Source organism: Denticeps clupeoides, chromosome 3 (genome assembly GCF_900700375.1).
Source record: "Denticeps clupeoides chromosome 3, fDenClu1.1, whole genome shotgun sequence".
In the NCBI taxonomy this organism is placed as follows: Eukaryota; Metazoa; Chordata; class Actinopteri; order Clupeiformes; family Denticipitidae; genus Denticeps; species Denticeps clupeoides.
The window spans coordinates 28,821,543-28,837,980 of record NC_041709.1 but is presented as its reverse complement, the minus strand read 5'-3'; the positions used below and the strand labels follow the sequence as shown (position 1 = coordinate 28,837,980).

The window sequence follows — 16,438 nt, the reverse complement described above, 5'->3', positions numbered from 1 at the left end:
GTCCTAGTTAGGGTACTGGGCCACTGTTGCACAAATATACCACTATAGCCACATATTTCAGTATCAGTTGTACAATGCCGCCCTCAGCCGCTGCTTTTGAGGCACTGAAGCGCACAGACCACTTCAAGAGTCCGATGAAGAGTCAACCCGAGGGATCCTAGTCCCAAGCAATGAAATGCTGATGAGACGGCTCAGCGTGAAACGTATCAGAGGGTCACCACAGCCACCACCTCCTTAACAACTAAAGCTTCAGGGATTCTTGAAATATACCGGTAGCAATATAATGGACATGCAATGAACACCATGACGCTGGACTAAAACTTACTCTGCACTGTCCAGTACCTCTAAACATTGACAGAGGCTCTATACTACACTTTGGACTTTTCTACCTCTACAAATGACTTTTTTTTTTTTTTTTTTCTGAAGACAAAACATGCCAAACCCTGCACTGACACCAATTGCAGGCTCACTCTACCCTGGAATGGGTCCCTCTCTGTATAATTCCTTCCCAAGGTTTCTTCCTTTCATTTTTTCTCTCTCCTAGAGTATTTTTTAGTGGAGAAAAAGTTGTGTGCAGAAGGGTCAAGTGAGGGGCTGTTAACTGTAGGGCCTGTCAAAGCCCATTATGACAGACATGTGGTTATAGGCTATATAAGAAATAAATATTGTTGCTACAACATTAGCAAAAGTAATAATGTATTTTTAAATACAAGTACATGTAGATATTTTTGGAATATTAAGATATTCTAAAACCACACTGGTGTGTGTCTTGCTTATGCATCACTCATATAGCAGCATTTTTCAGTGAGAGCACGTTACACTATCTGTGTAATGAATTAAAGGTTGTTAGTCAGTTGGTCAAGCGTGTTTACTGCTGATACCTGGACCTTCAGTGAAATTATTTTAAAATTTCCTTTAATACAGATAACAAAAAAAAACATAACAAAAAATATTTTAACTTTCATTCTCATTCATTCTTCTTATCTTTGGTCATAACTGGCGGTGGTGGCCTAGCAGGCATAGCTGGTAAAGAAACCGACCCGTAATCGGAAGGTTGCCAGTTTGAATCCCAAACTTCCTGTTTCATCTGTGTATTGTTAATTAAAATGTGTTAGATGCTCATGTGTTATGTTCACTCCATGGATCTGTGTGAGGTCAGCTAAGGGCAGCACCACTCTGAGTGCCTCAAGAACAGGTCTTGTCTCTTCTATGTGTGTGTGTGTGTGTGTGTGTGTGTGTGTGTGCTTAGGCATACAACAATTATCAATTCATAACACAGGTCAATAACTTCAGTGTACAAATAAGTGTTCAAAATGTCTCCAACAAATATCTTATTTATCTCCTTCACGCATACACAAAGTTAGACCCACAGAAAAAAACAAGTTTAAGTTCCGTGTGAGTTCCGTGAATATAATTGTACATCTGTCATTTCCTGGCTGCAGATGTTTTTTTTGAGTTGTCAATGGTTATGAACAGTCTACCATACATTTATCTTTTTTGTTCTTCATTTTAACTAATGCACTGCAACAGGTTGGAAATTAATGTTCCACCTTACACAGATCACACAATCAAATTGTGAGACATATTGTGAATACTGGCCAAGTACATTAACAAACACACACACAAAGAATTTGGTTGCAGCCATTTGGCATCCCTAAAGAAAGATGTGATTAGTAGTTTTTTGCACATGGATCAGGATGTAGTGAAGTGAACAACAGGCGGTTGTCGGATCACATCTAAAAATATCAATCACATAAACAAGGTGTAGGTACAGATGCTTTTTGAGCATCCGGTCTCTATAAATATCCATGGTGTTCAGTAAGGCAGTAAAGCATGTCACTTCTCGGTGCTCAACAGCCAAACTCAGCATGACAGCGGGCGTCTCTAAAGATTGTCAGTAACTGAAAAGACAGAGATGGGGTTCCTATTTGTTTGCAAATGAGTAGTTGCTGCAGTGATGAGTTGCTCAACCTCAATAGGACATTGGAGGGACAAAATGTACTCAAGCCTCTTTTATTAGCAATGGGTTGAATTTTTGGAATTTTATTTAAGACTTAAAAGAAACAAATTAAAATCTTCAAAATGACATTTGAATGTTTGTGGTTGCACTGAATATCAGTAATAAAAATAGGTAAAAATAAAAGGTCCACGGTTCAGTCTGAAGTGGAGGTCTCTTTGCTCTTCTGTTGACTGGCTGAAAGATTCAGGGCAGAGAGGGGGGCATCTAACATGGCAGCAGATGGGGTGTCCTCATTGGCTAACAGGTTGTTCTTGCGTAGGTGACAGGCCTGCTCATAGGGTGGTCGGATTGGAGGCTGAGTGGGAGGAGTGTAGGTGTAGTCTTTCCCGGAGTCCAGCTGGAGAGAGAAAGGAAAAATTGGCAATCAGAGTCGTTTGACATTATCAAGACGGAAACTTGTGCTGTGTTCCATTTACTTCACGTCAGAACAGGAATTATGAGTTGATATCAACACTAGCTGCTACACTTTATGTAACAGTTAGCAAAAACAAGTACCACAGCAACATGCAATGACTGTAGCAATGTTTAATCTTAGAATGAAAATGAAGGATTAGGAACAGGTTATTTTTAAAAATTGACTAATGAAAGAAAGAACATAAAATACACAACATATTTACAATTCTAACAATCCTTCATAATCCCTTTTCAAATCAAAAACTTTAAAAACTATAAAAGGAAAAATACAAGGAAGATGATCCCATTCAAATGGGATCTTTAAAATGTATATTACATACTACTGTTTATAAACACTAATACATTTGGGTCAAATGCGCCTGCAAACTCAAAATCGGCAGTCTTAATAAAAATGTTTTATTATACCTACAATAAGTGTCTTTGAACACTATGATTCATTTGAAATATTAATATGATTAAACCAAATTAATGGCATTAAAGCAGTTGTATTCTTATTGTACACTCACTCATACATGTTGCATCAACACACTATGCTATACACAAGCGGCAACCAATCATGACAACGTAGCTGCTGATCACGCAATAAACCAGACCGTTTCTGTTGGAGAAAAAAAAAAAATGCATAAATGCACCTGCCTTGAAAAGATTTTGCCCCTAAATATAACTACCTGCAGAGGGTAGGTCCGGTCCGAGTCAAATGCGCTCAGGTCTCCACAGGCAAGGAAAGGAACGATTATGCGGTTTGGTCCCTCAAGCTGATTGAAGTCCACATCTGCAGAAAAGACATGATCCAAATGTTTTAATCACCTCTGACCTTCCTGAATGTGCATTCATCTGAACAAATGCCATGTCTTACCATAAGAATGATCCAGGAGAGGGTTGGACATGTTGGGCACGTACCCTTCTGGTGGGGAATAGTTCTGGCAGACAACAAAAGCCTCTGAGGATGAGAAGAGAGAAGAGGCCACCAGTTTACACAATGCTTTCTAATGATCTGAAGACTTTTAAACATTTGGCTTCGAAAGTCTCATTCAACACCAATGTTGTGAACCACAGACACGCAAAAACACAGGTGACTTCACAGACGTTACAACTCAATGTAACTATAAACCCAAACCTCTTATATGCAAGCCTTGCCACCACAGACCAGCACAGTTATTTAGAGCCAACGAGACAAGGCATCTATTTAAATAAAAAGTGTCATAATTGCATATACGAACGTCAGGCCACAATACAACCACAAAAGACTGCGCCCCAATATTAAACAACTACGTGCATGCACCAACTGAGCACATATGAACCAAGGTCCTATATCTCATCTTGAATTTGAACCTGTTATTTTATACACATGATCAGAGAACATTTATGTGTGTGTGTGTGTGTGTGTGACCAGACTCACCAATGCTGGAGTTCCGGCTGCTGCGGGGTTTGGCACACGTCACCCTGCTGAAGAAGATCTTCAGCTGCGAGTAAAGGAGGGTCACGTCCTTCCCTCGAAATATCTGAGACAGGCAGGTTAATCATGACACAGATAAACAAAGGAACACTACCTACAGAAAACATTATTAGGGATGAACTGATCTGATACATGTATCAAATATCAATCAGATAAAAATTGGTATCGGTAACAGTGTGTCAATCTAAGAAACCAATTTATGCAGTAAAATTGAAGGTTACTAAATGTTACATTTGTCTGCGTGCCAGATCAAAGACGATTGCAGACCGGATACAGTAAGTGCTGCACTGCACTCTGAAATTGTTTTGAATTCCTGACATTTGTGGCACTTTCCTATTATGCAAATTAAAAGTCCTGTTAATTTTGGACATGTTGTAACCAAAAAAGATGATGCACAAATATTTGTTATTTTAATATTGTGTATAATTTATTAAGCATATAAAGGATGGGCCATTTATATGGATACATCTTAATAAAAGGGGCAGTGGTGGCCTAGCGGTTAAGGAAGCGGCCCCGTAATCAGAAGGTTGTCGGTTCGAATCCCAATCCGCGAAGGTGCCACTGAGCAAAGCACCATCCCCACACACTGCTCCCCGGGCGCCTGTCATGGCTGCCCACTGCTCACTCAGGGTGATGGGTTAAATGCAGAGGACAAATTTCACTGTGTGCACCGTGTGCTGTGCTGCTGTGTATCACAACGACAATCACTTCACTTTAACTTTAAAATGGGAACGGTTGGTGACATTGAACACATTTTACAAGTGGTCAGAAACTTGTAAATAACTCATGAAAGAATAAAACTACGTTAACACCAAGCACACCATTGTTTTTCTTGTGAATTTACCAATAAATTTGATGTCACATCACCATCTTCCTATTGAAAAAACAAAAGTTGGATCCAAGATGACCGACTTCAAAATGGCCACTATGGTTACCACCCATCTTGAAAATTTTGCCACGTCACATATACTAATGTGCCACAAACAGGACATTAATTTCACCAACCATTCCCATTTTATTAAGGTGTATCCATATAAATGGCCCATCCTGTACATAGGTTTGTGTACTTGTAATAATGTTCTTAAAGTACAGAAAAAAGCATTTAAGTTAATATTTAAGTCCTAAAACATAACAGTCTCCTCCCCACAATAAGTCAGTTTATTCATTAACTACTGGTATGGGATCAGTACTCCAGATTGCCCGATACCCAAACTCCATGTCTTGGTATTGGAACTGAGAAGGTCACGTTGGTCCTGATAGAAGCAACTTACCTTTGCAACAAAAGTTCCACCTCGCTTAAGAACATGTGTTGTAATATTTAGAGCCTGCAAAATAAACAAGAGTAACTCAAATTAAGAGTAGATCGGAGTCTGTGTAAAGTTGTCTGTCACATTAATGCACTAAATTATTTTGTGGTTTTAACAAAAACACCCAGCAGAGCATTAATTCAAATTCAAATTTTATTTGTCACATACACAGTCATACACGGTATGATGTGCAGTGAAATGCTTTCTGCAACTGCTACAGACCACAGTATTGCAAATGTTGCAAGTAAACAATGAACCAATATGCAAATATTGCAAACATAACCAAGTATTACACTTTTATGTCTTTAACATAAAATATGTGTAACTGGTAGGGTGAAGGTGTGCAAATGAGTTACAGTTTTTTTTACAATGTTTAAAGAAAGAGAGAAAGAGCCATAAAAGAAAGAGCAGTAAGGAGCTAAAAAGCGCAGAGTCATTAATGAACTTAATGAACTTTTCCCAGAGTGGCGCTGCCACCGTAATACCCAGAGAGGCTGTAGATGACAAAATAAATGAATATTTCACATGCACAACTTCTGCTTACATGAATATTTACTCTACAAACATCCACACTAAAAAAATCTGACTATTTTTGCTGCTGCACTTTTAAAACACTTAATTATTCCTCACACTACTTCAACTATATATTCATAAAATGTCTGTCTATTTTCTTTGCACTTTTATTATTGTAAATTATGTATATTATGGTGTAGAGCAACTAGGGATGTTATGGTATTTGGTAAAATACCGATCTACTGGCGAAAGCCCTCCCCGTTAGTTATTGTCCATTCGCTGTTGTGCCTTCGCCCATGGTGTGATGGGAAGCACTAGCGGAAAAGCTGAAAGGTTTGAAGATGCACAGTCGAGAAACTCGTGAAAAGTAACCTTCAACAGTTCGGGTCCGTGGTTCAGGTTGAATTATTTTTGGGGGAGCACAGAGAGGAGGCGGCAAAAAGTGACGAAAAACAGATGCAGGGTGCGATTCACATCTGTTACAAACAACAGCAGTAGTTTATCGAAAATGCTTTTATAGCCTACCAGGGCACTTCATGTAAATACAAAAAAAATAAAAATAACCCGCACTTTCTTCACTTTAAGCACAAAAAATGTACTGAAAACAAACCAGAACTGTTGCCAAAAACCGTTGAACCGTGGGACACCTGTACTGTCGCCACCCCCAAACAGTTACACAAAATACGTGTATGATTGCATAGAGATTGTCTGTTTGTTTGTTTTCATCAGTGTATACTCTTGCAAACATCAAAAAGAGAATTAAGTAAACAAGCAGTGGTGGGCGTGTCTGCCATGCAGGGAGCATGTGAGTGGCAACCAATCATTGTTTCCTGCCCACAATTGCAAAGCCAGCTCGACCTGCATTAAGCAATCATTCGGGAAAATTGCACAAATGGATCTGATTGGCTGTGTTTGAAAAGTTCAGCGCACTAGACCCACAGTTCAGTCTGGAAGTGAACAGGAAGTGCCTTCAGAGAGTTTGTGTGAGCACAATACTATCACCTCAGCCTAGCGTGAAGAAAGGTTGCCAGTTCAAATCCTAAACCTCCAATATGCAACTGAGCAAAGCACAGTCCATATGTCCAAACCCGGTTGCCTGTCATGGCTGCCCACTGCTCACCAAGGGTTCACTTTCACTTTTCTTTACGATACTTATCTCTGTATAGGTTTTAAATATTTTAGTTTTGGACTTAAGAAATAAGCAGCACAGCCAGGTACTCACAGCCAGCAGGAGCTGAGCCTGGATGTACTCATCAACATCATGGAGTCCGGTCACTGAAGGTCGAAAAGAGAGAGAGAATACACAATTACGGCCCTATGAAATCCATTTTATGCTTATCTAAATTCCGTTTTTTTCCATTTAAGTTCTTCTGAATTAAATGTTTTCCATTATAAACATATGTATTCACATTAAAACTATTTGATGGAGGAGTGGGTGGGGAATATGACAAATCACAATTCCTTTTGTAAAATAAAAGTGCTAATTATACACAATAATGCTAATTATACACAATTTGTTGGATTACGCGATTCCGTCCGCATTTTTCCATAAACCAAATACAGACTGCATGACAACAAGTCGCCAGCATTCTGCTGACAGCATTTCTCCCTAAAAAATAAAAACCTTTATAATTTGATGCCAGGATCATTGAAACACACTAAAATGCAAAAAACCCACATGGAGGTTGCAGGTTTACAGATCGTACCATCTGGAGCTCCATCACATACAACCAGGTCAGCCGACTGGCCCTCAAAATGCCGGATGATCTCCTGCGCCGTCGATATCTGCCAAAAATTAGACACAAAGAAGGGTGTTGTTACGCTTCCACACACAAGACATCGTACTGCATATCATCGTTTCACAGGCCAAAGGCACTAAGGCCATAAACAAGACAACTGCATATACATACGCAAATAATCCAAAACCACATCTCTGCAAACATGCATTTTTTTATTTCTGTTGTTCTTCCAGCCTTAGGCTTCTCATGCAAATCTACAAGCGTGGTACCACATTCTGCACCTTGGTGATGTCCCCCTGAATCTGTGTGACCCCTGGCAGGGGGGCCATGGCCTGGAGGTCCACTGCAACAATCTTCACATCGGCCTCAGTCTTATCTGCACCTCTGCGTAAGAGCCACAAACATTTCCACAAGAAAGATACAATTTCATAAACTCTTGTCCTAGAATGTTCTATAATGGACTACATAGATTAAAACAATGAAACATTTTTCCGGATTTTCTCTTACTCGTTAAACTAGGAATCGCCACTTTCACAAGTCATGTTTGTCATTGAACTTACACACGTTGCTTTTTCAATTGCTGAAGCCGATAAATTGTGAAGAATCTAAATAATACAGCCGCTCTTCCATTCGCTATGCTTTTAAAGGTATGCAATGTTTCAAAATAAAACCCCAACCCTAATGACAAACCTAACCCTTACCCAATAATCTAAGGCTTTCACAAGTGTAAAAGTGCATGGACTTACACATATTGTTAAACCCCAGCTGAAAGGAACTATATTAAAGTATATTAAATCATTCCCCATCTTTCCATTAGTAACTTTTATTTTGAAACGTCTCATACCGCAAAAAGCACAGCGAGCGCCTTAAATTGGACGAGCAGCTGCCTTATTTCTAATTTTCAAAATTTATCGGCTGCAGCAATTGAAAAGCCAACTTGTGTGTGTGGAAGTTCACAGACATACATTACTTTGTGAAAGTTTTCTGGGGTGTTTTGTTTAACGACTGAGAGAAAAGATATGTGAATGCCGATCGAATATGGAACTCACTGCTGACTTTACTAAAAGTACAAATGTTTAGAAATCCGCACATAAATAGATCTGCACTGTCACTGCCCGATGCGGACCGGTAGCCCGGTTTAGACTGCGCATGCCTACTCCAAAAGCCAAATCTTGCGCATGCGCAGACCAAATCGGACAGCCACAAGCAGGAAGCGCCATGGGGAGCCAGCCTTCTGATGTCACGTGACGTTTGTCACTGCGTCTCTGATTTGCACACAAATGCAACTAAAAGTTGCACAAATAGGCTGAGCTCCGAGATAGAAGGTGGCGCCAGAGGGAGGAGTCTACGCACCCCCACCCCACGCTGTAACTCTTGACTACGTGCGATCCATTTGGTTCTGGTGCCGGCGACCCTCACCTGAGTTTGCGGCTCAGCACCTGACTCCAGCTGCCCGGAGCTGCACACAGATCCACCACGCGGCTCACCCCTGCGCAGCGAGACGTCACGTTAACCGTCCGCACATCAATATAATCGATAAAACGGGGCAGCCACGGCCTTGCCTGTGAAGAGGTCGAACTCCTCGTCCAGGTGTAAGAGTTTAAAGGCGCTCCTGGCTCTCCAGCCCTCCTCCTTGGCCAGCCGGTAGTAGATGTCGCGTTTGTCTTTAGATGATCGACCCATCGCTTTGTTCTGGTTACGAATAAAAATGACGAGTGGCTGCAAGAGAAGCGCTAGACCAGCTAGTCCAGTCAGCCAGCGGTTCCCTTTGCCGTGTGACGCAACATTCGACAACATTCAAGCCCGACGACTCTACATTCACTCCCGTTGACAGGGGAAGCGCTGAGAGCTGCGAACACTCTAAATAGCAGGAAGAAATCTGACAAGACTCTGGTCTAAAAGTATATATGTTATCGGTTTATTAATTAATGATATAATTCAGCATCACGCGTGACTTACTTTCACCTATTTCATCGTAAACGCATTTCATTGTTGCGTGGGGGCTTTCACATCAATGAAAGTTTCATCATATGTATTGCATGCTTTCCACAATTAGCGTCTACATTCCAGACATCGCTTTAAACAACAATTATGTGACCTCATATATTTTCGCCGCTGGCATTGTACGTTTTTTAATTCACGTATGGCTTTTACCAATGGCAAGTTGCACTTCTACCACGTGACTGAAGCAGGCACATTAAGAGGAGTCGTCTGTCGTTCTATTTTAATGTTCTTTGTCTTTCTGACTGAAGGACCCATAATCTTTTCGGGCTATCTAGGATTATGCCTGTACAAAATGTGTGTGTGTGTGTGTGTGTGTGTGTGTGTGTGTATATATATATATATATAACCGAAAGAGGCAAAACTGCAACAACATTTATCTCTTATTTAGCCCAACGTCCCATGCAGTATGTCTTAATGGGCTTGTTTAGAAATAGCTATACAACTTGAAAGTGAAGTGACAGTCATTGTCACAAACACTGCAGCACAGCACACGGTGACACAGCGAAATGTGTCCTCTGCTTTTAACCATCACCCTTGGTGAGCAGCGGGCAGCCATTACAGGCGCCCGGGGAGCATTGTGCGGTTTGCTTAGGGATTCAAGATTCGAACCTGCGGTTCTGCTTCCTCGCCTGCTAGGCCACCACTGCCTCAACAACTAAGCTAGGTGTATAGTATAATTGTTTTGCTTCAGATAACCAAATAATTTTTGTACCAGGAAAAAAAAACTTTGATTGGTTCCTAAAACATTCTGAACCCAGTGAGATAAAATGAACAATTTAGGTCACATGGTAAAATTTTGAGCTCCACCATAAAACCTGTTCTATCTGCACCTGTCTGCTTGTTGTGACGTTCTTCTTCTATCCATTAGCACACATTGATCAGAGATGCAAACAGAATAGCTGTTCTGTGAGTATTAAATCTCATGGGGCCAAAAAAAAAAAAGCAGTCAGTATTTTCCACAGAGTCGAAGTCGAAGACTCGATATTGCAGTTTCCTGACAACGAAAACTCGCCCCCGCCGACCCCGACTCGCTGATGAGAGCTCTCTGCCTGCCTGGATGCGCCAGGCGCCATGTAAAACATGAACTACTTCTTCTAACCGAAGCAAATTTGAGTAGTAAGCTAAATATAGTAACCCATAAGAGCAAGTTTTGACATTTCAGCGTTTTCCTGTGCTTTATTAAGTCCTGTGCCGCGCCCTGGTCAGCAGGCATGTGCTTTGGTGCATTCTGCATTATCCAAGGCGCTTCTCCGATGCCCCTGCCTGGAAACTTGCTGAAGCTGAAGGTTAAATTACAGAAGCCCCCGGGGAGAACAACCCCGGCGCACTTCAGGACAATGTTAGCGCCGCACCTGATCAATGCATGCCGGGCATCTCTTCTGCAGGCATTACATTACAGCAAATATGTCTGCTGCGCAAAGTGCAGGTGTGCGGCAACCGCCGCACATCGATTCCCAAGCCTCGCGCCTCCAAGAAGTCTGTCCGAAACTGGCTGATTAGGACATAAAACTTTTTTTTTAATTGCTCGAAGCAATTGCAGAATCTGAGAGCCGACGGTCACTATGCACCAATGGGACACCGGTGCGCTACCTGGGACGTGCTAATTGAATGACTTGTAATGGACGAGTCCTTGCCGGAGAGCCCTGACGGATCGCCCCATCAGTTCTAATCACCATTCCCGAAATACCTTCGACATATTTTTCCACCCCTGATGGCTCCGTCCTTCTGGCTGATGCAATTTATTGCTGGCTTCTCACCAGATTTCAATTACTCTGCTCCCGCAGACACGTTTTATGTGTGATTGCATTAGGGCGGCCCACTAAGTAATGGCCCTGTGAGGACGGAGAGGTGAGGCACTCAAGAGAGCTGCATCAGAATTTGATTTTGCGTGAAAGGGTGAGTTGAATGCATGACTGCATGACTAGGGTGTAGCACAGCAGCACCATCCAGCCCCGTCCCCCCGTCCCCCAGCAACACTGCAGAGAGTCAGAGAGGAGAGGAAGAGGAGGGGGGGAGACTGCAGCGCTGCAGAAACAGGGCGTTGGCTGCAAACGAGCAGGAAATCGAGGAGGGGAGGGAGAGAATGGACTGTAACTGAGAAGTGTGTGGGTTGTGAAAAGAGTCAGTGACTGGAAATCAGTGGTAAACCCACAGGAGTTCACTAAAATAAGGACATTGCACATTGAGAGAGTTTATTAAATTACTTATATGGTTATTTCTGAAAAATGGACGAAAATGTATTTACAGTAGGATCCAACCGGATCCTAGTGGGACGTCCTGGAGGAACAGCTTGATGAACCCCAACTATATATAGTGCTCTCTACTGTGGATTGCATTGTGCTGTGTTGCTCGAGAGAGCCAAATTGCTTAGGTGAGGGCCATTAATGGATTGTTTAGGGCCTCATTTGCATCAGACCTTCTAAAAAAATGGATTTAAACAATTAGAAAATTATAGGATGCATTATTTTGTGTTGCATTGGAGAAGAGAGCTAAAAAGTAACAGGGAGAGAGAGAGACTGATGGCTGTGTATACTACTATAGGGTGTCCTTCCTCACTGAGGCACGTGCACCAACAGTGTGTCTGTGTAAACACTGAGGTGGACACTGATCTCTACACGGCCTCACCTACACAGATCAATTCTCACGGGAGCGAGCATCAGAAGCCCCCATGCAAACAGCTCGTTTCATTCCTTACAGCGACTAACAGGCAGGGAGTATGCAGCTCCCGAGTTCTGGTTCTGACCAGACTGAGGCAGGGGAAAAAGCCTGACTATGGAGATCCTTAATGGCTCTGCTTAGACTCTTTAAAATTTCATGAGGGGAAACTGCAGCAGGCAAGGGAAGCATTTGCATCCGCAGAAGACCTCAGGCCCCTCGGAGACTAATGCCCCAAACGATTGGCAGGTTGGTGAAGAAAAAAAGAAGTGGGCCACCGTATAACTGAGGCATGAATGACAGGCAGATGCAGAGACGGGAACTTTTCCACACAGATTTTTTTTTTTGTTAAATTCAAGTGCATGAGCAACTTTAGTTGTTTTTGGCAGCCTGTATTAATTTGAGTTTTAGTCTAGTCTTCGCATCAAGTTGTCACTTTAGCCTATATTAGTCTTTGTCATGTCTTTACTAATTTTAGTCTTGTCAAGTTTCAGTCAAATAAAAGTTTGAGCATTTTAGTCTTTTTGTGGTAGCCTAGCGGTTAAGGAAGCATCCCTGTAATAAGAAGGTTGCCGGTTCGAATCTGCCTGCCAAGGTGCCACTGAGCAAAGACCGTCCCCACACACTGCTCCCTGGGCGCCTGTCATGGCTGCCCACTGCTCACAAAAGGTGATGGGTTAAAAGCTGTGGACAAATTTTGTTGTTTCACCGTGTGCTGTGCTGCAGTGTCTCACAATGACAATCATTTCACTTTCACTTATTTTAGTTCGAATTATCCATTAATATTTTAATCAACAAAAATTGTATTTTACAGCATTTAGCAGACGTCCTTATCCAGAGATCCTTACAATCAGTACTTCCAGGGACAGTCCCCCTGGACACACTCAAACAATGGTAGTAAGTGGGGTTTGAACCTGGGTCTTCTGGTTCACAGGTGAGTGTCTTACCCACTAGGCTCTTTTTTCAGTCTTTTTTTTTAGCAATGCAATTCTATTTAACCTCGTCAGTAAAGTACAAGTACCTAGTAGAACAGACAAAAACATGTTTTTTTAGCCAAACCCATTTCATAATTAAAACAAGGTTCTCTTATTATAATATTATTGTTGCCTTATAGATTAAAAAATACTCAACATCCATTCCAGACATGGAAGATTTGTTCCATGTTTTTCAACTCATATTCTGTTTCCTTTTCTCTTTATTGTAAAGAAATTGCATCCAAAGATCAATTCATCATTTTGTACCAGCCATCAAAAGTATCCTGAAATCTAATTAATTCTGCGATTGCATATTGTGGAAGTGATGTCATCTGTGTGACCGGATGAGAGATACAGGAAATAGAATATAACATTGATTAAACGAGAGGAAATAACATCTCATCAACTGAAACGATTAGACCTTTTAGTCTAATTTTTATCTTGTAAACCATGTTATTATTATTTTTTATTCGTCAACAGTATTACATGATATATTTCATTATAGTTATTGTCACATAGCAGTCATGGCTGCCCACTCCTCACCAAGGGTGATGGTTAAAAGCAGGGGACACAATTCATTGTGTCACTGTGTGCTGTGCTGCAGTGTTTCACAATGACAATCACTTCACTTTCACTTACATCTCATCTCGTCTTCATCACTTCAAAAAGATTTTCTGGCGAAGATGTTTCATCATAAATTTTATCCTCATAAAACCTCATGACGAGTTTAAAGTTTGTTTGAAGAAAAATGTTTTAAAGATATAAAGAGTCCAACAGATTCAATCTTCTGAGTCAAGCATGAGCTCAAAAATCTTTGTCAACTGGTATTATTTATTATTTATAAATGCTGATTTGTATTGTACTTCAATTGAATTAAATTGTGTCACGTAGACTCGTAATACTGCATGTGCTCTTTCCTTTTAGCTTTTCAGCACTGAGACCAATCCATTAGCCATCTGTCTTGACCTGCACTATATTATGGGTCAAAGCACAAGTTTGTCATGTTTTTGTGTTGTGTGTTACCTTAAATGTCCTTTGGCACACTGTGTATCCCCAAAGCTTTGTAATCTGTCCTCCGAATGCTAAGAAGGAGGCTCTCCCAGCCTCTGAAGGATCTAAATTGCTGTGCTGATGACATACAACTCATCTTTTCTTTTCCTCCCTCTGATGTACATACCGCTTCCAAAATCTCTGCATGTCTAACCGACATTCCATCTTGGACGGCAGCCCATCATTTCAAATTCAATCCCACCAAAACAGAAATAATATTCATCCCAGCACATTCTTCACCTCATCACTACTCTCAGATCTCTCCTTCTACAACTGCAAGCTACCTTGGAGCAGTGGAGGAAATAATCATTTGACCCCTCGCTGATTTTCTAAGTTTGTCCAATGACAAAGAAATGAAAAGTCTCAGAACAGTATCATTTTAATGGTAGGTTTATTTTAACAGTGACAGATTGCTCATCAAAAGGAAAATTGAAAAAATTGCTTTAAATAAAAGATAGAGACTGATTTGCATTTCATTGAGTGAAATAAGTATTTGAACCCTCTAACAAAAAACAGTGGCAAAACCCTTGTTTGCAAGCACAGAGGTCAAACATTTCTTGTACTTGATGACCAAGTTTGCACACATTTTAGGAGGAATTTTGGTCCACTACTCTTTGCAGATCATCTCTAAATCACTAAGGTTTTGAGGCTGTTTCTGTGCAACTTTGAGCTTCAGTTCCCTCCATAGATTTTCTATTGGATTAAGGTCAGGAGACTGACTAGGCCACTCCATGACCTTATATGTGCTTCTTCTTGAGCCACTCAAGAAGAGTGGTGGAACACCCATCCATGACCCATTTTCAATTTCCTGGCAGAGGGATGGAGGTTGTCGCTCAGGATTTTACGATACATGGCTCAGTCCATTTTCCCATTGATGCGGTGAAGTTGTACTGTCCCCAGAAAAACACCCCCAAAGCAAAATGTGGGGACGGTGGGGACGGTGTTTTGGGGGTCATAGGCAGCATTTTTCTTCCTCCAAACACGGCAAGTTGAGTTAATGTCAAAGAGCTCAATTTTGGTCTCATCTGACCACAGCACCTTCTCCCAGTCACTCTCTGAATCGGTGTGCAGGTCTACAATTTTGTCTCTGACATCCTTGGACAGCTCTTTGGTCTTTCCCATGTTGGAGAGTTTGGAGTCTGCCTGATTGATTGATTCTGTGGGCAGGTGTCTTTTATACAGGTGACTAGTTAAGACAGGTGTCATTAATGAGGGTGACTAATTGAGTAGGAGTGTCTAACCACTCTGTGGGAGCCAGAACTCTTAATGGTTGGTAGGGGTTCAAATACTTATTTCACTCAATGAAATGGGGTGGTAGTAGCCTAGTGGGTAACACACTTGTCTATGAACCAGAAGACCCAGGTTCAAATCCCACCTACTACCATTGTGTCCCTGAGCAAGACACTTAACCCTGAGTTGCTCCAGGGGGACTGTCCCTGTAACTACTGATTGTAAGTCGCTCTGGATAAGGGCGTCTGATAAATGCTGTAAATGCAAATCAGACTCTATCTCTATTTAAAGTTATTTTTTCAATTTTCCTTTTTATGTGCTATCTGTCACTTAAAATAAACCTACCCTTAAAATGATACTGTTCTGAGACTTTTCATTTCTTGTCATTGGACAAACTTACAAAATCAGCAAGGGGTCAAATAATTATTTCCTCCATTGTATAGACAACCATCTCTCCTTCTCGACTCACATCATGAATCTTTCCCGCTCATGTAGATCCCTTCCCAACAGTATCAGACGGATCCGCCCTTATCTATCAACACAGGCCACCCAGATACTTGTTCAGTCCCTCTGAATGCCATCGGGCCTCTACAGCTAATACAAAATGCAGAAGCACGACTGGTCAACCTTCCCAAATTCTCCCACACCACCCCACTGCTGCACTCCCTCCACTGGCTCCCAGTAGCTGCCCCTCGGCATCAGATTTTAAATATTGATGCACCATCCTACCTCAGAGCCCTTACTCTTTAACCCTCCAGTACTGCTTGCCTGGTCCCTCCACTGCTGAAGGTATGAGGAAGACACTCATCTAGACTCTCCTCCATCTTGGCCCCTAGGTTTTGGGGGGTCCCCTGGGGGGGAGTCAAGGTCAAAACAGCACAGTCACTTAGTATTTTCAAACGGCAGCTAAAGACCTTCCTCTTTAGAGAATACTTAGACTAACTTGTAATTTTCTTACAGTCTGACCTTTGCAAGGACAAACTACAACAGAGTGAACAAAATCGTTGAATTCATGGTTTGAGTCCTAGTGAAAGAGAACTGATCACTTCATTGATGGTACCATGAAAACATGCCAT

General features: G+C 41.5%; 1 protein-coding gene across 1 annotated transcript; it reads right to left on the bottom strand.

Annotated features, from left to right (window-relative positions):
- Nucleotides 1-2,022: 2,022 nt before the first annotated feature.
- Nucleotides 2,023-9,221, bottom strand: ftsj1 (FtsJ RNA 2'-O-methyltransferase 1). Its single transcript, XM_028973184.1, has 10 exons — nt 9,012-9,221; nt 8,869-8,938; nt 7,731-7,833; nt 7,417-7,495; nt 6,933-6,985; nt 5,162-5,215; nt 3,834-3,936; nt 3,291-3,374; nt 3,103-3,206; nt 2,023-2,357 (listed from the first exon to the last, which is right to left on the bottom strand). Exons 1-10 carry the CDS (start codon nt 9,130-9,132, stop codon nt 2,154-2,156), a joined length of 975 nt encoding a protein of 324 aa, XP_028829017.1. The 5' UTR covers nt 9,133-9,221; the 3' UTR covers nt 2,023-2,153.
- Nucleotides 9,222-16,438: the final 7,217 nt, after the last annotated feature.